We start from the raw sequence: 16,411 nt of genomic DNA, 5'->3' as shown, positions 1-16,411 counted from the left end.
ATTAGTTAATGTACTTGTAAAAGTACGTACTTGTACATCCTATTTCATCAGAGCCATCCCCACAATCATCATGATTATCACACATAAAGTTTTTATCTATACAGTATGTTTGGTTGCAGTGTGTAAAATTAGTAGGACAAACTGTAAAAATAGAAGGTACAATGATCATTCAGTGCAGCATTGAAATTATTGCATCTTACAGTTCTAATTGTAATTGATGTGATTGACTGGTAAATTTTTTGAATCTTGGGTTATACCAATGTTATACTAATGATGAAACATACAACTGTAGTGTTGAGGCTTTGTAAACCTTATACACAATAAAAAAAAATTAAATATAATAAAAAGTATAGGCTTATGACCTGTATTGAGGTGGTAATAGAATATGTACTAACAAAATTGAGAATATTACAGACATATTGTTTATGTTTAAGAAAATATAAACAAAAGTTTGATCTATAGTATTTAAATTTCAAAGGGTATACATTACTTGTGCAGTTGTGCTCATCTTCACCATAACGACAGTCCACCTTGTTGTCACACACAAAGTCTTTGAAAATGCACATATTACTCTGGGTGCATTTAACTTCATAACTATTGCACTCTGTTTTAGAAGAAATCAAGAATCATTTAAAAAAAATAAAAAAAATAATGCACAGTTGAACTAGGTTTATTATTTATCTCTTTTCATTCCTTAATCCATAAAGCTGCTTTAAAAGTACAGGACAGCTATTCAAAAGTAACTGGTTACAGAAATAGGTCAACTTCTTTAGCCTAAAAAAAATATTAAGGTCCTGAAAGGAAATGTGGCATTATAACTTTTGGCTGTATATTTTAATGCAATGGTTTTACATTTTAATTCCACTGAAGACTCTATGTCTATAGGAACCATTCTTCTGGGCATACAGTTCACATATTTTTATAAAAAGGTGGAAAGCTATAACATGAAATAAGCAGAAAAAAACAACAACTATGAAATGTTAGTAGACTTACCACATAAAACTTCATCACTACCATCTGAGCAGTCAATCTTTCCATCACAAGATGAATTCAAGGGTGCACACTCTTTGTTATCACAATAGAAACCATTGCATTCTGAGTTGGAAAATAAACCAAATTCAGGGAATAAAGTAACATGAAACCAAAAAATTGTATAAGAGTTACAAGTAAAAAAAAAAAAGTATTCAAAATAATTTTTAAATAATAAGTTGCCTAATTTATTTTGAGATTAAATCCACCATTAATGTTTTCTTCCTTGCCGTCGTTAAAAAAATATTTTTGATGGTAAACCTTGTATGGTTACAATGGTGGAGTAGAAGAATAGAATATCATGAAAACAAAAATGATTTAATTTTTTTTAAAGATAATCATTTTATGAAAATTTAGCAATTTAACTTTGCTGTGTGTGCTTTTGGTTTTGTAATTTTAATGCACTCACTCTAAAGCATTTGTTCTTCAAAAGACTAAATTTTTACAAATATTTTTCTGATTCAGAACCCTTGGAAAACTCTCCCCATTTTCCCCAGCAGAAATAAAAAAAAAATTACATTGGCATGTCAAACGTTTTCCATTGTGCTACCACAGTAGTGCAGATGCAAAGTTTGTCTTAATAATATTAAAAGTTTTAAATATTTCCAAAAATATTAAGGTAAAATGAAAATTGGGGACATACAAGACATTATATAAAATGCACAAATTACTGTCCCACATTTAACAAATGACATTAATAAATCCTAGATCACTATGATTTTTAATCATCAAATGAAACTATTGAAAAGATTTTTAAAAAGACAAACAAAATTGTCTAATAAAAGAAAACAATATAAATATATATAATCTAACATTATTAGAAAACCACTAACCCAAAAACAATGTGTTCAAAACTTAAATAAAATTGATTCTAGATAACCTAAAATATACAAAAAGCTTCAATTATTGTCATTAAATGTTATAGTGCTGGAACAAGTCCCAAAAGCCTGTGGAGTCTGGGAGCGCATGAGGCACCCTAACCACACTTCCCCATGGTGGAAGCTGTCCAGGCCTGAGCAAGCTATTATAGCACAGTGCAGGACAGGCCACTGTTCTGTTGGCTAATATTTCTCATGGCTATGGCCAAATTTTGATTCACAGTGCCTCACAGTGCCTGCTGTGGGGAAGAAGAGAACCGGTGTTTCATATTCTTTTCGACAGACTTGCTGATGTCTGTCTCGACAGGTCTGGGAAACCAAATATTCTTGACCTGTATGGTGACATGTTTGCACTATTCAAAACAGCAGGGTTTCTGTCCAGGCCTTTTGCAAGAGAGGATTTGAGCCTCTCAAGCCCTCACTCAAATGGAGTTTGATGATGATGATTGTCATTAGTTTACATATTCTCTAAACTTGTTTAATAAAGAAAATTCATCTGATGCTCATTAAAAACATATAGTGGTCAGTTTTCTTGACAGGAACACTTTTAAGTAACCACTTTTGGCTGTATATTTTAATGCAAAGCATTTTATTCCTTATTCCATTGACAACTCTATGTCTATAGGAATAATGGGCATACAGCTCACACATTTTATAAAAAGGTGAAAAGCTATATCATGAAATAAGCAGAAAAAGTTAAAAAAAAACAACAAAAAACTATGAAATGTTAGTAGACCTGTGCAGTTGAATTCATCTTCTCCATCTAAACAGTCCAAGTATCCATTGCATTTAAATTCTCCATCAATACATTGGCCGTTGTTACATGTAAACTCTGTTATGTCACATTTCTCACAAACTTTACCAGTGCAAACAATTTCGCCATCCATGCACTCGCTGAGAAAAATTAAGAATATATGTAAGCACAAACATATGTACATTTATAAATATTCCTGTTTTTTGTTTTTTTGCTTATCAATACATAAAGTGTTTGACCAGCATATAACATTTCTTGCCCTATTGTAAATGTACAAAATATCAAGATCTCAAATGATGGTAATCATATTTTAGATTAGACAGATAAATTATAAAGTCATTTATTTTAAGAGATACAATATAAAATGCAAGTGTTAATTCACACATTATTAGCTTCAAACTTTAGGAAAGATTAAAAACAAATAATAATAAACTACATGGCATTAGAGATTGCATATTTATTTTAAGCATATACCTTCTTTTTGTAGTCAATCTAAAAAGACTTATAAAAAAAGTAGCCAGTAAGTTAAGTAAATACTTACCACTCCTGGCAGTTGATTGTAACACTCTGTCCTGGGAATAACTCTCTGCCTCTATCATCAATACATGGGCACTCAGATTTAAGTACGCAGGTTATCTCTTGGCTCTTGATGCCATCTGTTCAAAGTGTATAGCACCCCACAATGTATAGTTAATGAAAATACAATAACTTTGATCATATGATAGAGATAATATAATCATTGACTAAAACATAGACTGTATGATCTTCCAACAACACATTCATTGTGATACCATTTTGTAACAAAGCCACAGCCACATGTAATGTAGTGTGTAGACCCTGTTTATGTAAGATGTTAGAGTGTGTGTAAGATTTGTTTATTGGTTGTGAAATGTGTAATGGGGATTGTTTTTTAACACAGGTATTTTATTCAGGGGAGGTTATGTGTATTAGGCCACTAGGCAGTTGGAGTTGCTGATGTGGTCCTGGATGTGTGTGGGCTGATTTTCTCTCTATTATGATGAGTACTTTGGGTTTTCAATGTTCTTCAATGATATTGTACTAGATATTTTCTCTGTGCTACTATAAGCCAGTTGTAATTCTTATACTTTTGGCTTTTTATGCCATTTGATAGTTCATGAATCTTCACTCTATTGCATGTGTACATAGATTAATAAACAATCTTTGAGAAATATCTCTAGAGGTGATTTGATTTGGTACTATAACATAAATAAACTCTATGTTGTGTAATTATTTATTGGGTGTTTTTAATGGGTCCTAGCAAGCCTTTACTTTAGTTTGTGTTGGTAAACAATCTAACATATTTACCTGGTGTTTAACTAGACATTAATTGCAATTAATTAACATAACCTTGCTTTCTCCTCTTAGGTATTGCTATTCAAAGGTAGCACACTGCTTCTAAAGTCTTAATCCTATGATTTGTATAAGATGAGTGACGTTGCTGAAAAAGCAAGTTTACTTTATCTTTTGTGTTTTTGTTAAACTCTAATTTCAAAAGAATGCTACACCTGCACCAATGTCAATTACTGTCTTGACATGCACTAGTAGTTTTGCAGTCCACTTGTCTTCAATGAGGTTGATATCTTCCAATTTTACCCTTTTTATACTTGCTAACTGCAGTGCTAGTAATTATAATATCTTTATCATTGTAGCTGTCATCTTCTACCAAGTTAATGTTGCATTCTGTACATTTTAAAGCAGTGGTTCCTCTTTTTGTAGAAATTGCATGGGGTTCATTTTGCTGGACAGTTTCTCTTTTGCTTCATTTATTACATAATTTTTCTGAGTTGTCTTTAGCTACAGATTTCTGTTTCAGTTCATTGTTTGACTGCCTATTGATCAACAGAACTTGTTTTTCTTAAAACACCTTCACTGTCTTTGTGACATTTCATTTTGTTGTCTAATTGCTAATGGTCATCTCCCTTTCATCCTCATGAATATTGAGAGTTTTGTATATTTCATAGCCTTATTGACCTATCCACATTCCTAGCCATCCATTTTTTTTTTTTATCTGCATCAGCTAATGGTCCTTTGAAACAAAAGCTCACCGGCTGTTGGAATTTTAAAAACTCTTGATATAGATCTTTTGCATTTCAATTCAAGATTGGTTGCTCAAGATAAAAATAAAAAGTATAAATATCTTTTGAAGTTTTACTCTGACACCATGTAAAATAACTGTATAATACAATTAACAAGCACAGTGTTTATGAGGGAACACATATTAGGAATGCAGTTTATTATATAAACACATGCAGTGATGTATTGTTACGCTAGAGTGCAAATCTAGATAAATACCAAAATGTTACACTCTTTGTTGCCTTCTCCTTGCTGGATGTGCATTGTATATTATAATACCAGCTACCATCTCATTCTCTGGAAACACCAAGACATTTGCTAGGAGAGAAGCTTAAACATGTTTTTTTTTTCGCATTGATCTGTCTAAGAATGAACTTCCACATGAAACAGAAAAAAACAACAGGTTTTAGAGTGCAAGAATAACTTACATGAACGTAGGTAGCCACTGGGACAAAAGCATCCTTCCACACAGGTGAGGGATGTACATGAAGAACTATTGGCGGATTTACCACAGGTCTCTGTGCAAGTGTTTCCGCAGGCTTCATAAACACTGCCTCCATCACACTGTATTGCTATTGTTTGAAATGGAAAAAAAAATTAATTAGCAACTCAATAAAATGAGTAAAATAATTCAAAAAATGCAATAACTTCCATATGCTGATACTTACGACACAATCGTTGGTGTCTCCATTTTCCTGGTGCCCCAACTTCATTGCAATGTGCAGCAAATGCAGCAATAGCATCACAGAGACATTCACAGTCCCCACCAGTGTCACAGCTAAAAGACAATTTACAAAGATACAAGCTTACCACACATGGTTTCTTCCTATCTTATTAGGTCAGGAATTGTTAGAATTGAAAAAAAACAAACTATGACTCACTATCAGTCTGTGATTTTTTTTTCACTCTCCACACTAATAAAATCAACAAACTCAACATAATGTGTTAATATTTGAAAAAATAAAACTAATGTTTCATGCTATCATAAAAATGTATATCTGAATATCTGCATCAATTCAAGCATGACTTTTACTTTTTCCAATTTAATTTACTGAGGCCTAAAATGTGCTATAAAAAATGTTGATAGTTATTTGAAAATATATGAAATATTATTCAATCCTGGTGCTGTATTAGGTTTAAATGTTTAATAGTTTTGTGGGTTTTTTCTCTGTTATTTTGAAATTTTCTTTAATTAATGTCCCATACATATTCAACTAGGTTTTAATTTAGTAAGTTTTCCTTGTTTTTCTGTAAAAATGCTGATACAAATATTTATTTTTTGCTTGATTTAGTTTCGTTGTCATTATCATATGTATTCTTTATTCTTCTTGTATTAATTCTGTCTCTATTTTCAGAAAGTTAATATATGACTACAGATTTGGAATGCTTATTTTATAAAGACTTTTTCTTAAATATTCACATTTGGCTATATATGGCTCCTTTTGTCTCGAAAGGCAATGGATGCGCCCAAATGAGTCACTGGTTTTGGCTTAATCTTGAGATGGGGCAGAATCTGGTGTGGCTAATCAAGCCAATTCTAGAACGGCAGACTTTGCCACAATTTGTACATGTGTATGCCTCTGATTCAGGGCTAGCAGACAGGGCAGCTTTCTTTTTTTCCCTCTTGATTCAGGCCGCTTCAATTCTTTTGTTCTCAGCAAAGGTTGTCCCAGCATGCACAGTCTGTCTCCATGCACTCCGGTCTTTGGCTATGTTTTCCCACATACTTTCGCTGATGGCTGTGGCTCTCATGTCTCGCTTGCAGACATCTCTGTATGTTAGTCTTGGGCGCCCTTGTGTCTGACTCCTTCCACAAGCTCAGCATATAAGATATCTTTCGGGATTCTACCATCTGGCATGTGGGGGACATGTCCGAGCCAGCGTAATCTTCTTTGTGTCAGGAGAGCAGACATGCTGTTCATATTGGCCAATCTCAAAATTTCCTGATTGGAGACATGGTCCCTCCAAGAGATGCCCATTATGCGTCTCAGGCAGCGCAAGTGGAAACTATTCAATCTGTGCTCTTGGTATATGTATGTTGACCAGCTTTCACTGCCATAAAGGAGAGTGCTCACAACACAGCGTTGTAGACTAGGATTTTGGTTGCTGTGGTCAATTTACCAATTTCCCAGACGCGCTTCGAGAGTTTTGCCAATGCTGTAGTAGCTTTTCCTATCCTTTTTGTCAGCTCGATGTCTAAGTCTAGGTTACTGACAATTGTTGAACCCAAGTAGGTAAATTCCTGCACCACTGAAAGGGTGTGGTTCCCAATATGTATTATAGGTATTTCTGCGACGTCTTGTGCCAGGATTTTGGTCTTGAAGAGACTTATAGTAAGGCTAAACTCTTGACAAGCAGCTGCTAAGGCATTCACTAGCTTCTGTAGACCTCCTTGTGAGTGAGATACGAGTGCCGCGTCATCGGCAAACAGCAGCTCCCTTATCAAGATATGACGCCTTTTCGTTTTGGCTTTACGATGTGCCAAGTTAAAGAGCCCTCTATCGGATCTGCTATGGATATATATTCCGTCTTCCAGGGATTTAAAAGCACTGGTTAGTACGACTGAGAAGAAGATGCCAAATAGTGTAGGGGCCAGTACACATCCTTGTTTTACACCGCTCTTGAATGGCCTGAGATTTGGAAGTTAATATATGACTACAGATTTGGAATGCTTATTTTATAAAGACTTTTTCTTAAATATTCACATTTAGCTATTTTTACCTTTACCTATCCCTTAGTCTGTTGGACCGTTGGGGCACCAGACAAGATTTGTCGACCGTCTTTCTCCATTCCTCCCTTTTTTTTGCCTTGTTTAGAAGCTCTCTCAGTGGCAGGCCTGTCCATTCTTTAATGTTGTCCTCCCATCGCTTTTTTTGTCTGCCTCTTCTTCTTTCCCTGGCACTGTTCCCTGAAGGAAGGTCTTTGCGAGCCCCGTAGATCTTGTAATGTGGCCAAAAGTTTTAAACTTTCGTCTTTTCACAATAGTTAGCAGGTCGTCATGGGCTCCGATCGCTACAGCAACCCTGTCTCTGATTTCTTGGTTTGTGATGCGGTCTTTGAATGTGATGCCTAGGATCCTTCTGTAGCATCTCAATTCCATTGCTAGGATCCTCCTCTCAAGCTCTGCATTCAACGTCCACGACTCGCAAGCATATAAAAATGTGGCCATGACCAGAGAGCGCATCAGTCTGATTTTGGTGACGAGGGCTAAGCCCTTATCTTTCCATATTATTTTAAGTTTTGAAAGGGCTGCTGTGGACTGTGCTATTCGGGCCAATAATTCGGCAATAGACAATAGCTCCGAGGTATTTGAAGCTGTTAACACTAGTTAGCTTTTCACCTCCAATACTGATGCCTCTTTTAAAGCCCTGATGGCTATTGGTCATAATTTGAGTTTTTTCGGTATTTATTTGCATGCCATATGCTGCGGAAGTCTTGTCGATGCGCATCACCAGGTCAGCAAGTTCTTCTTCTGTCCCTGCTAGGCCGTCAATGTCATCTGCAAAGCGCAAGTTAGTAATTCTTCTTCCTCCAATGCTAACAGTACCTTCATAGCCCTCGAGGGCATCTTCCATTATCCTTTCAAGGAAGATATTGAAGAGTGTTGGTGACAGTAGGCAGCCTTCTCTTACTCGAACTGTGGTTTTGAACCAGTCCCCAATATTATTGTTGAAGTACACCGCACTGGTGGCATCCTTGTAGAGGTTCTGGATAACTTTGATTATGTTTTTATTAATGTTGTACTTTTCCATTGTCGCCCAGAGTGCTCCGTGCCATACTCGATCGAAAGCTTTCTTGAAATCAATAAAGACATGGGAAAGATTCTCTTGGTGCATAAGGGGTATTGGAAAGGGGTAGTACCTTTGATGGTCCGGCATGCTGCACCTTTAGGTGGACGGCCTCACTGGTCCCCTTCCAACCCCTAAATCTCTCACATGTGGCTCCAAGCGCCATGCCCTGGAAAACCGCTTCAGCTGGCGGACTAAACCATGTGAGGGGGTGGTGATAACATGGCACCACTGGGCGAAAGGCCTTCTAGACTAAGATCACCGGCCAGGGCGGAAGAGTCCCAGGATGGACTACAACGGCCACGTGTTCAGGACCAAGGCGATCCACCTAATTGGAGGCATTCGGCTGTGGTCAGCATGGAGAACGATGGGCGCTGCCATGCAAGTAACTAGCCCTCGTTACACCAAATGAGATGATGACCGTTAATAAACCCATACTGGCTCGGCCGTCGCCCGGGTTACCAAGGGCCGCACCTACCGTTACAGACCAGGGCGGGTGTGAGAAGTATACTACTGGTCCATGCAAAACTAAAATAAATACCAGAAATAAAATCACCATAGGAACATGGAATGTGAGATCACTAAGAGACGAAGGAAAAGTTGAAGAGCTCACACATGAACTTAACCGACTCCGTTTCAACATCACAGGACTCTCTGAAATGCGCTGGAAAAACATAGGTGAAACAAAAACAGAAGATGGCCATAAACTGTACTACAGTGGACTACCAGATGTTCACGAACAAGGAGTAGGATTTCTGCGTTGTGAATTGTTACCCTATATCCAGTCGACTCATCTCCATACGTTTAAAGGCATCACCCTTCAATATCACCATCATTCAAGCCTACGCTCCTACATCAACATATGACGATGAGGCAGTAGAAGAGTTTTATGATCAATTAAAGGAAGTGGTCAATAAGGTCCCGAAAAAGGACATCCTTGTTGTACAAGGAGACTGGAATGCCAAAGTAGGAAGTGACTCCTTTCAAACCTGGAAAGGCACTTGTGGAAAATACAGTAACCTCTCAACCAATGAACGAGGTCAAAGACTATTAGAATTTGCGAAATACAACAATCTCTTACTGGCTAACACACTAGGATGCCACAAAAAATCGCGTATAACCACATGGCACAGTCCGAACGGAGAGCACCACAACCAGATCGACTATATCATGGTGCAACAGCGTTTTAAGACAAGCATCCATACGGCTAAAACAAGAAGTTTTCCTGAAGCTGACATTGGAAGCGACCATGACCTTGTTATGATGACCCTTAAAGTTTACCTAAAAAAGGTAACAAAACAAGGACCTACCAGGATAAAATTTGACTTGGACAAGCTGAAAGACCCCCAAGTAGCTGCCATATTCGAGGCACAAGTAGGAGGACGCTTTGCAGCCCTCAATATCTTGGACTCCAATGACCAGGATATCGATACGCAAGTCAATATGCTAAACACAGCAGTCACAGATACAGCCCTGGAAATATTAGGGAAGCTCCGCCCGCCCAAAAAACCCTGGGTAACAGAGGATATACTCCAACTATGTGACAAGCGACGGGAGCTTAAAGGGAAAAAGCTGTCCGACCCAAAATATGTCCACGAATACAAAAACGTCAACAAACGGATTAGAAAGGGAATGAAAGAAGCGAAGAAAAAGTGGATAGAGAATAAGTCAAGAAATTGAACAGGGACTTAATAGGAACAACAGCAAAAAAGCGTACCAACTAGTAAAGGACCTCACTACCTCAAAGCATGGAAGAACCAGCACAATACAAGACAAAAACAACAAATGCTTAACCGAGGACAAAGATGTGTTGAAAAGATGGACGGAATACTGTTCAGAGTTTTATAACTTTGAAATCTCAGGAGATCCAGAGATACTAAATGTCCCGGCAGTTTCCAACATTGACGACTATCCGTCTTCGCTCGGAATTAGCAGCAGCAGTAAAAGCCCTGAAAAAGGGAAAATCGGCCGGAGTTGACAACATTCCTGGCGAACTTCTTCAGGCGGGAGGAGAAACTATGATAAACGCACTCTATATGATTTGCAACAAGATCTGGCAATCAGGAGATTGGCCCAAACCTGGACCCAATCACGCATAATAACCCTTCCAAAGAAAGGCAACTTACAACTCTGTCAAAACTATCGCACCATCAGCCTCATAAGTCATCCCAGCAAAGTACTGTTAAAAATCATATTAAACCGGCTAAAACCGATAGCAGACAACATCATATCAGAAGAACAAGCAGGTTTTAGACAAGGTCGCAGCACAACAGAGCAAATCCTAAACCTCAGAATACTCTGTGAGAAATATCTCCATTTAGCTATAGCATTTCATTAAAATATAGATCTGACTCGTTAGATAAAGCTGTCTTGTCATGTTGTATGCACTTCATTCTATGGCTGCAAAAAATAAATGATATCATATGATCCTATAACTAATCATGACAGTATAATGTTTCTTTCTGTAGAACTATCTACAGCTCAAAGACATTTTTGAATAATGGAAAAGAGTCCATAGTGTTACAATAGTGTAAAATCCACAACTCCCTCCCACTCTCAAAAACAGTAATCCATATCAAGAATGTTGTTTGACATTACTTACTTGCATGCCTGCATCACACAATTATCATAATAACTTCTAGTTTCAGAGACTCTTTTGCGACATTCATAAAAAGCTTCTCCTTCCAAAATTACACTGCAAGTTTTCTCAGCCCAGGTTAAACGATTGGACTAAAATAAAAATAAAAAAATTGGAAGAGATACAGAACTGGCATTTATTAGATATTTTGGCAATCAAGGAAGCAATCAACATAATATTACAAAATAAAGCATATAAAAGTAAGATTAGGTCACTGATTTTCAACAAAAATTGTTTATACTACAATCAGATCCTCCTGCCCAAAGATAGGATTGGTTAGAAGGAAAGACTATATGGAGAGCTCCTTGATTTTGAAACCACTGCGCAGTTCATCTCATGTATTGGTCTAGTCATCTGAATGCTCAAACATAAAAATGAGAACAAAGAAGAAGAAGAAAGTGGGGTTGTCTCCTTTCACTAATGCTACTCTTACCATACTTTTTTTCATAGTGAGGTGGGGGTGAATTAGTAAATTAGGTTCTACACCCTCCGTTAAACTAATGATTGAATTTTAGATTAGAGTTGGGGAGTGGAAAACTATAATGTATTACAATATTAAAATGCAGCATATATTATTTAGATGTTGCAAGTTACTTAAACCAATTGTGTGATTTTATTTAGATGTTACTAATTATTTACAGCAGTGTTTCCTAAACTGTGTTCTCCAGAACCCTAGTATTCTGCAAGGCCTGAATAGGTGTTCCACAAACTACTGGAATAATTAACAAGTAGACCACCAAGTAAATTAATCTCTCAAATTAGCAAACTGTTCTGCTAAATACTCCGAATATGCAAAGTGTTCCATTAAGGAAAATGTTTGGGAAACACGGATTTACACTGAACAATTGATTTACAACAATTGTGTGATTTCTGCACAAAAATTGCAATCCCCTATACTTTTTTGTTTACTGCGGAAAGAAAGGGGGGGGGAGAGGAATGAATGGCTATTCAACAATTTTATGTTTCTTTAAGGTCAAGGTTTATTTATTTTTCAGAAACTTACACTGCAAATGAAAAAAAGTTAAGGTGAAAAGGTAAATTCTTTAATTATTTTTTAAAATTGTTTTTGTCTTCAAAAATAATATTCAATGATAAGCTATTTAATGAGCACTCTAGATGGGGAAACAATACACCATACCTGACAATCAGCTACAGATTCAGTGTCTGATATGGTGCACAGGTCTGGGTTAACTATCCAGCTCTTTGCAAGCTTGGACATGCTGTCCTTTTCAAGGTTATCACTTCCAATTTTATCATCTGAAGTTTTACCATTGAAGTTTCCACAAAGACCTGAGACCTTGTTCATGAGTTTACTTGAGGCCATAATTCTGACAGTGAGAGCTAAAATACACAAGCAATGTAAATGCAGTATAGCCCAATGATTGTTACTTACTTAATTTTTGTAAAACAATCATAAAAAATGGTATGGAACATGTGTTTCAAAACAAAATATACGCATTTTAACTTCACTAAGACCTTATGCACTTGTTTAGCCAAATATAAATATACTTTTAGTAATGGAAGAAAATAATTTAGTGAGTGAATAATTTGTGAGGAAAAAATGTCTAAGAAATAAAAAGCTTTTTATAGAGGTACTTAGGAGAAAATAAAAATTTGCAGTTTCTATATACAAGAAATGTCTATAAATAAAGCAAGATAGAAAAAGAAAAAAACCCTCTCAGAATTGTGTCTTCATTAAAATATAGTGTCTAGACCTCTCCCTTCAAGGCTGATTGTATCAGTGACACATTGTTTTAATGAGCACACTTTTTAGAAAATATTAGCTGTTGTTGGAGGAAAACTATCTCAGATAAACTTCCTAGTTCAACCCAGTCCGTGGGGAATACAACTCATGTATTGATTTACACAGATATTTTTTTTCTAAATTTAAATGTACTCAAGTGAGGAGTAATGTAATAGCATCCTACCTCCATTCCACAAAATGGTCATTGAATCACCACAGCTTATGGCCATGTATATACCAATGTTTGTTATTGTAATATTGGGACCAACAAAATTTGTAAACTCTCTATCTCCAACCATAACAGCCCCAGGATCGGCAGACTTAAAAATGATGTTGTCTCTAATGAAAGGTGACTTGATAGTGCACTCATACAAACAGGGAGTATCTGAGAAAAAAAAACATTTTTAAATATCATAGAAGCAAATTTAATAGTCAAGATGTTCACAGTCATTATTCAACCCTAAAACATGCAATGTAAACATCACATTTGCTTAAGTTACTTTCATCATAAGGACACACTTTTACTTGTATGTACTTATTGATCATAAGAAATGTAAAGCTAACATGCCAAACAAAGGTTTCTTTGGTCCATGATCAATGTAATGTAACTTTTACTTGTAAAAGGTAGAACCTCATTGGAATGTATTTTTATTAGATGTACAAACATATACATGATGTCTCATTTAGGTGTACATCACATTCAACCTTTGAGTTTCTTGGGTGAGGGGACCAACATATCTCTTGAACCCAGGCCCAGTATCTAACTGCTTTCTATATCTTTTTTTGTGTTGTTTTTTTTTCGTTTAATATTGTCTATTATCTGGTCTGATTCAGGATATATTTATATTCAACCCTTAAATGTTTTTGTTTAGGCATTCCTTTAAAATCCTAGATTAAAATATAAATTTTTACTCTGAATTTTTTGAATGAATATCACTAGCTTTACCTTTACTGCCACACTGAATGGCTTTGACTATAACAGAACATGTTAAATCACTTTTCACTGCCCAGTAATTGCATGATCCAGATATTGAATAATCGGAAAGCGTAGTTGCATCAAATGATTTCACCTTCATTGACGAGCCAGTCAGAACACAGGTACCTAAATAAGAATAGATTTTATTCTCAAGTGAAGCATTAGCTCATTACTATGGTTTGAAAAGGTGGTGCTGATAAGTATTTTTGATAATTGGTGTGTTTTGTGCAAGTGTGTTTATTGAAGTGTTTATCTATGTGCAATATTCATTTTATCAGGTAAACTTTAATCTATGGTCAGTTAAAATTAATTAGTTTGAATTTTTAAAAATAAATGTGTGGAAAGGTAAATGACAAGTAAATACAATCACCTGTGCATTCTAGTGAGTCCGAAGTTTCATATTCAAAGATACCATCACGACACACTCTGGAAATATAAAACAGTTTGGCTTCATAAGTTGTTTTTTTCTATAAATCAAAAAGAACATAAAACATACAGTAAAAAATGTAAAAAAAATAAATCTAAAAGCTAAAACTATACTAATAATAATTATAATAATAATAATAATTGTACAAAATTATCATCAAGGTTTCAATTAGTCATAGCCAAAAGTATCAGTGGGGATATATATATATATATATATATAAATATAAATATAGATATAAATAAATACATATATTGCTCATCAATGGTGAATTCCAACAACAGAAAATAAATATTACTTAAAGAATATAACATCAACCTAATTAATCATTGAGTAGTTGAGAAGGCCCTATAGCTAAAAATTCACTTTGAAATGAAACCTCAGCTCAACAGTATTATATAAGATAAGAAATAAAGTTTAAAAAAAAAATGTTTTTATTGCCTTGCCTACACAATGAGAATTACTGTATTACAATACAGATCACTATGATACACCTATATGGAAATAAGTTTGCTTAAGTGCAATAAAATGGCCAACTTGTTTTTTTAAGTACATAATTTCAACTGTAAGTATCCTTTATTTTATTATTATTATTTGAGCTTTCATTTAAGCTTTTTTTCTCTTTACATTGTCATTTTAAACAGATAATATAAATAGTAAGCATAAGATTGAGTCATACATTTTCTGCAGTTGAAAAAATAAGCTTAAAAGTTTTACCTTCTCTGACAGTTCATTATGTATTCATAACCATCAGCATACCATTGGCCTCCTTCATAACATGGGCATTTCAAAACACACTGTCCAGTCTAAAATAACAACAAGAAAAAAAAAGTTGAAGAGCTTCTGAAACAATGATATAGGATAAAAAATCTAATAATTATATTGAACCGACCATTCGTTTGTTGATTCAATCTAAAAACTTTTGAATTATAGATTTTAAAAGAAAAACTCAAGTCAACAGTAGTGTGTGTGCATTTTGAAAATATTTGCAAAAATAATAAATCATTTTCCTGAATCCTTGACAAAAAGCCTAAAATAACACAAAATCTTTCAAGTGCTCAGATCTTTTAAATCAAAATATTTTCTCAAGCTCTTAAAAAAAAAAGATAACTTAATGAGTGATAAGAAATGATGTTACAACAGATGTCATGCAAAGGAAAACACACTGGCAAAAGAGAAAGCTTATATATTCATAAGAACCTGCAGGCTTGTATTGTAGAAAACTGACCTATATGCAGGGATTTCACTGGCCTTGAGTGTTACTTACAGGTGTATAGAATGATAATATGCCTTAACACAATGGTCTTGCACAATGTTTTTACAATAAAAATCAGAGTTGAAATAACAATTACACTCAAAGGAGATGACTGGTTTATAAGATAGCAAGGCATTACCTAAGAGAACCTTATTACCAATAAAGAATTAAGTCACAAAAGTCAAATGGAAACTGATAACCTTCTGCCAGCTATTTAAAAAATGCAAGATGAAAAAGCATTGCTATGTAAAAACGTTTGTCAGAACCTGACTTTAAAGAGAATAATACATGAAAAAAAGAATTACATAACACTTGTGTCACCCAATTAGTCATTGTGAGTAAATGAACTGGAGTGAGGTGACTGAATATTGTAATGTACACTAGTACAATTTTTAGATCTGTGTTTAAAACTATAATGCTTAGAATGTAGCTAGTCCATACCTGAGTCTGTTTGTAACCCTCAGCACAGTAGCACAACTGTTTACTTGTCAATACATTTATACACTCTTCATTTGTGAAATATGGTTTGGGGCACATCTTTCTCAGACAAGTGGTGTTGGTCTGACCCTCTAATAATGTGCTTCTTGCTACTTGGCTATTGGCACAGATGATCTCTTCACAGAATTCAGAACATTTAATTTCTGAAGTTTCTGTACAAACACTAAAATCAAATCAAAGTCCATTAGTACTCAAATGTTTCTATGATAAAAAGATGACTTGTAAAAATACTATGACTCTCAATTCAGTTATAAAATATGTTCATCCTTTATGAAATTTATATCAAGTTATTGCTTAAATATAGTTTCCATGGAGTTTTTTTGTGTGAGTCAT

At 35.1% G+C, this 16,411-nt stretch overlaps 1 protein-coding gene across 1 annotated transcript in view; it reads right to left on the bottom strand.

Annotated features, from left to right (window-relative positions):
* Nucleotide 1: 1 nt before the first annotated feature.
* The window catches only part of LOC106063549 (SCO-spondin-like), a 55,786-nt gene continuing 39,376 nt past the window's right edge, over nucleotides 2-16,411 (bottom strand). Inside the window, exons 19-32 of the mRNA XM_056003813.1 lie at nucleotides 16,022-16,241; nucleotides 15,043-15,131; nucleotides 14,272-14,327; nucleotides 13,872-14,027; nucleotides 13,110-13,310; nucleotides 12,320-12,522; nucleotides 11,146-11,273; nucleotides 5,424-5,533; nucleotides 5,184-5,327; nucleotides 3,203-3,317; nucleotides 2,644-2,801; nucleotides 994-1,095; nucleotides 491-604; nucleotides 2-141 (exon numbers count right to left, since the gene is read on the bottom strand). Coding sequence (XP_055859788.1) covers nucleotides 2-141; nucleotides 491-604; nucleotides 994-1,095; nucleotides 2,644-2,801; nucleotides 3,203-3,317; nucleotides 5,184-5,327; nucleotides 5,424-5,533; nucleotides 11,146-11,273; nucleotides 12,320-12,522; nucleotides 13,110-13,310; nucleotides 13,872-14,027; nucleotides 14,272-14,327; nucleotides 15,043-15,131; nucleotides 16,022-16,241 — 1,936 coding nt within the window. The remainder of the gene's footprint in view (nucleotides 142-490; nucleotides 605-993; nucleotides 1,096-2,643; nucleotides 2,802-3,202; nucleotides 3,318-5,183; nucleotides 5,328-5,423; nucleotides 5,534-11,145; nucleotides 11,274-12,319; nucleotides 12,523-13,109; nucleotides 13,311-13,871; nucleotides 14,028-14,271; nucleotides 14,328-15,042; nucleotides 15,132-16,021; nucleotides 16,242-16,411) is intronic.

The sequence above is a fragment of the Biomphalaria glabrata genome, chromosome 1 (assembly GCF_947242115.1).
Source record: "Biomphalaria glabrata chromosome 1, xgBioGlab47.1, whole genome shotgun sequence".
Lineage (NCBI taxonomy): Eukaryota > Metazoa > Mollusca > Gastropoda > Planorbidae > Biomphalaria > Biomphalaria glabrata.
This window is presented reverse-complemented; position numbering and strand designations above follow the sequence as displayed.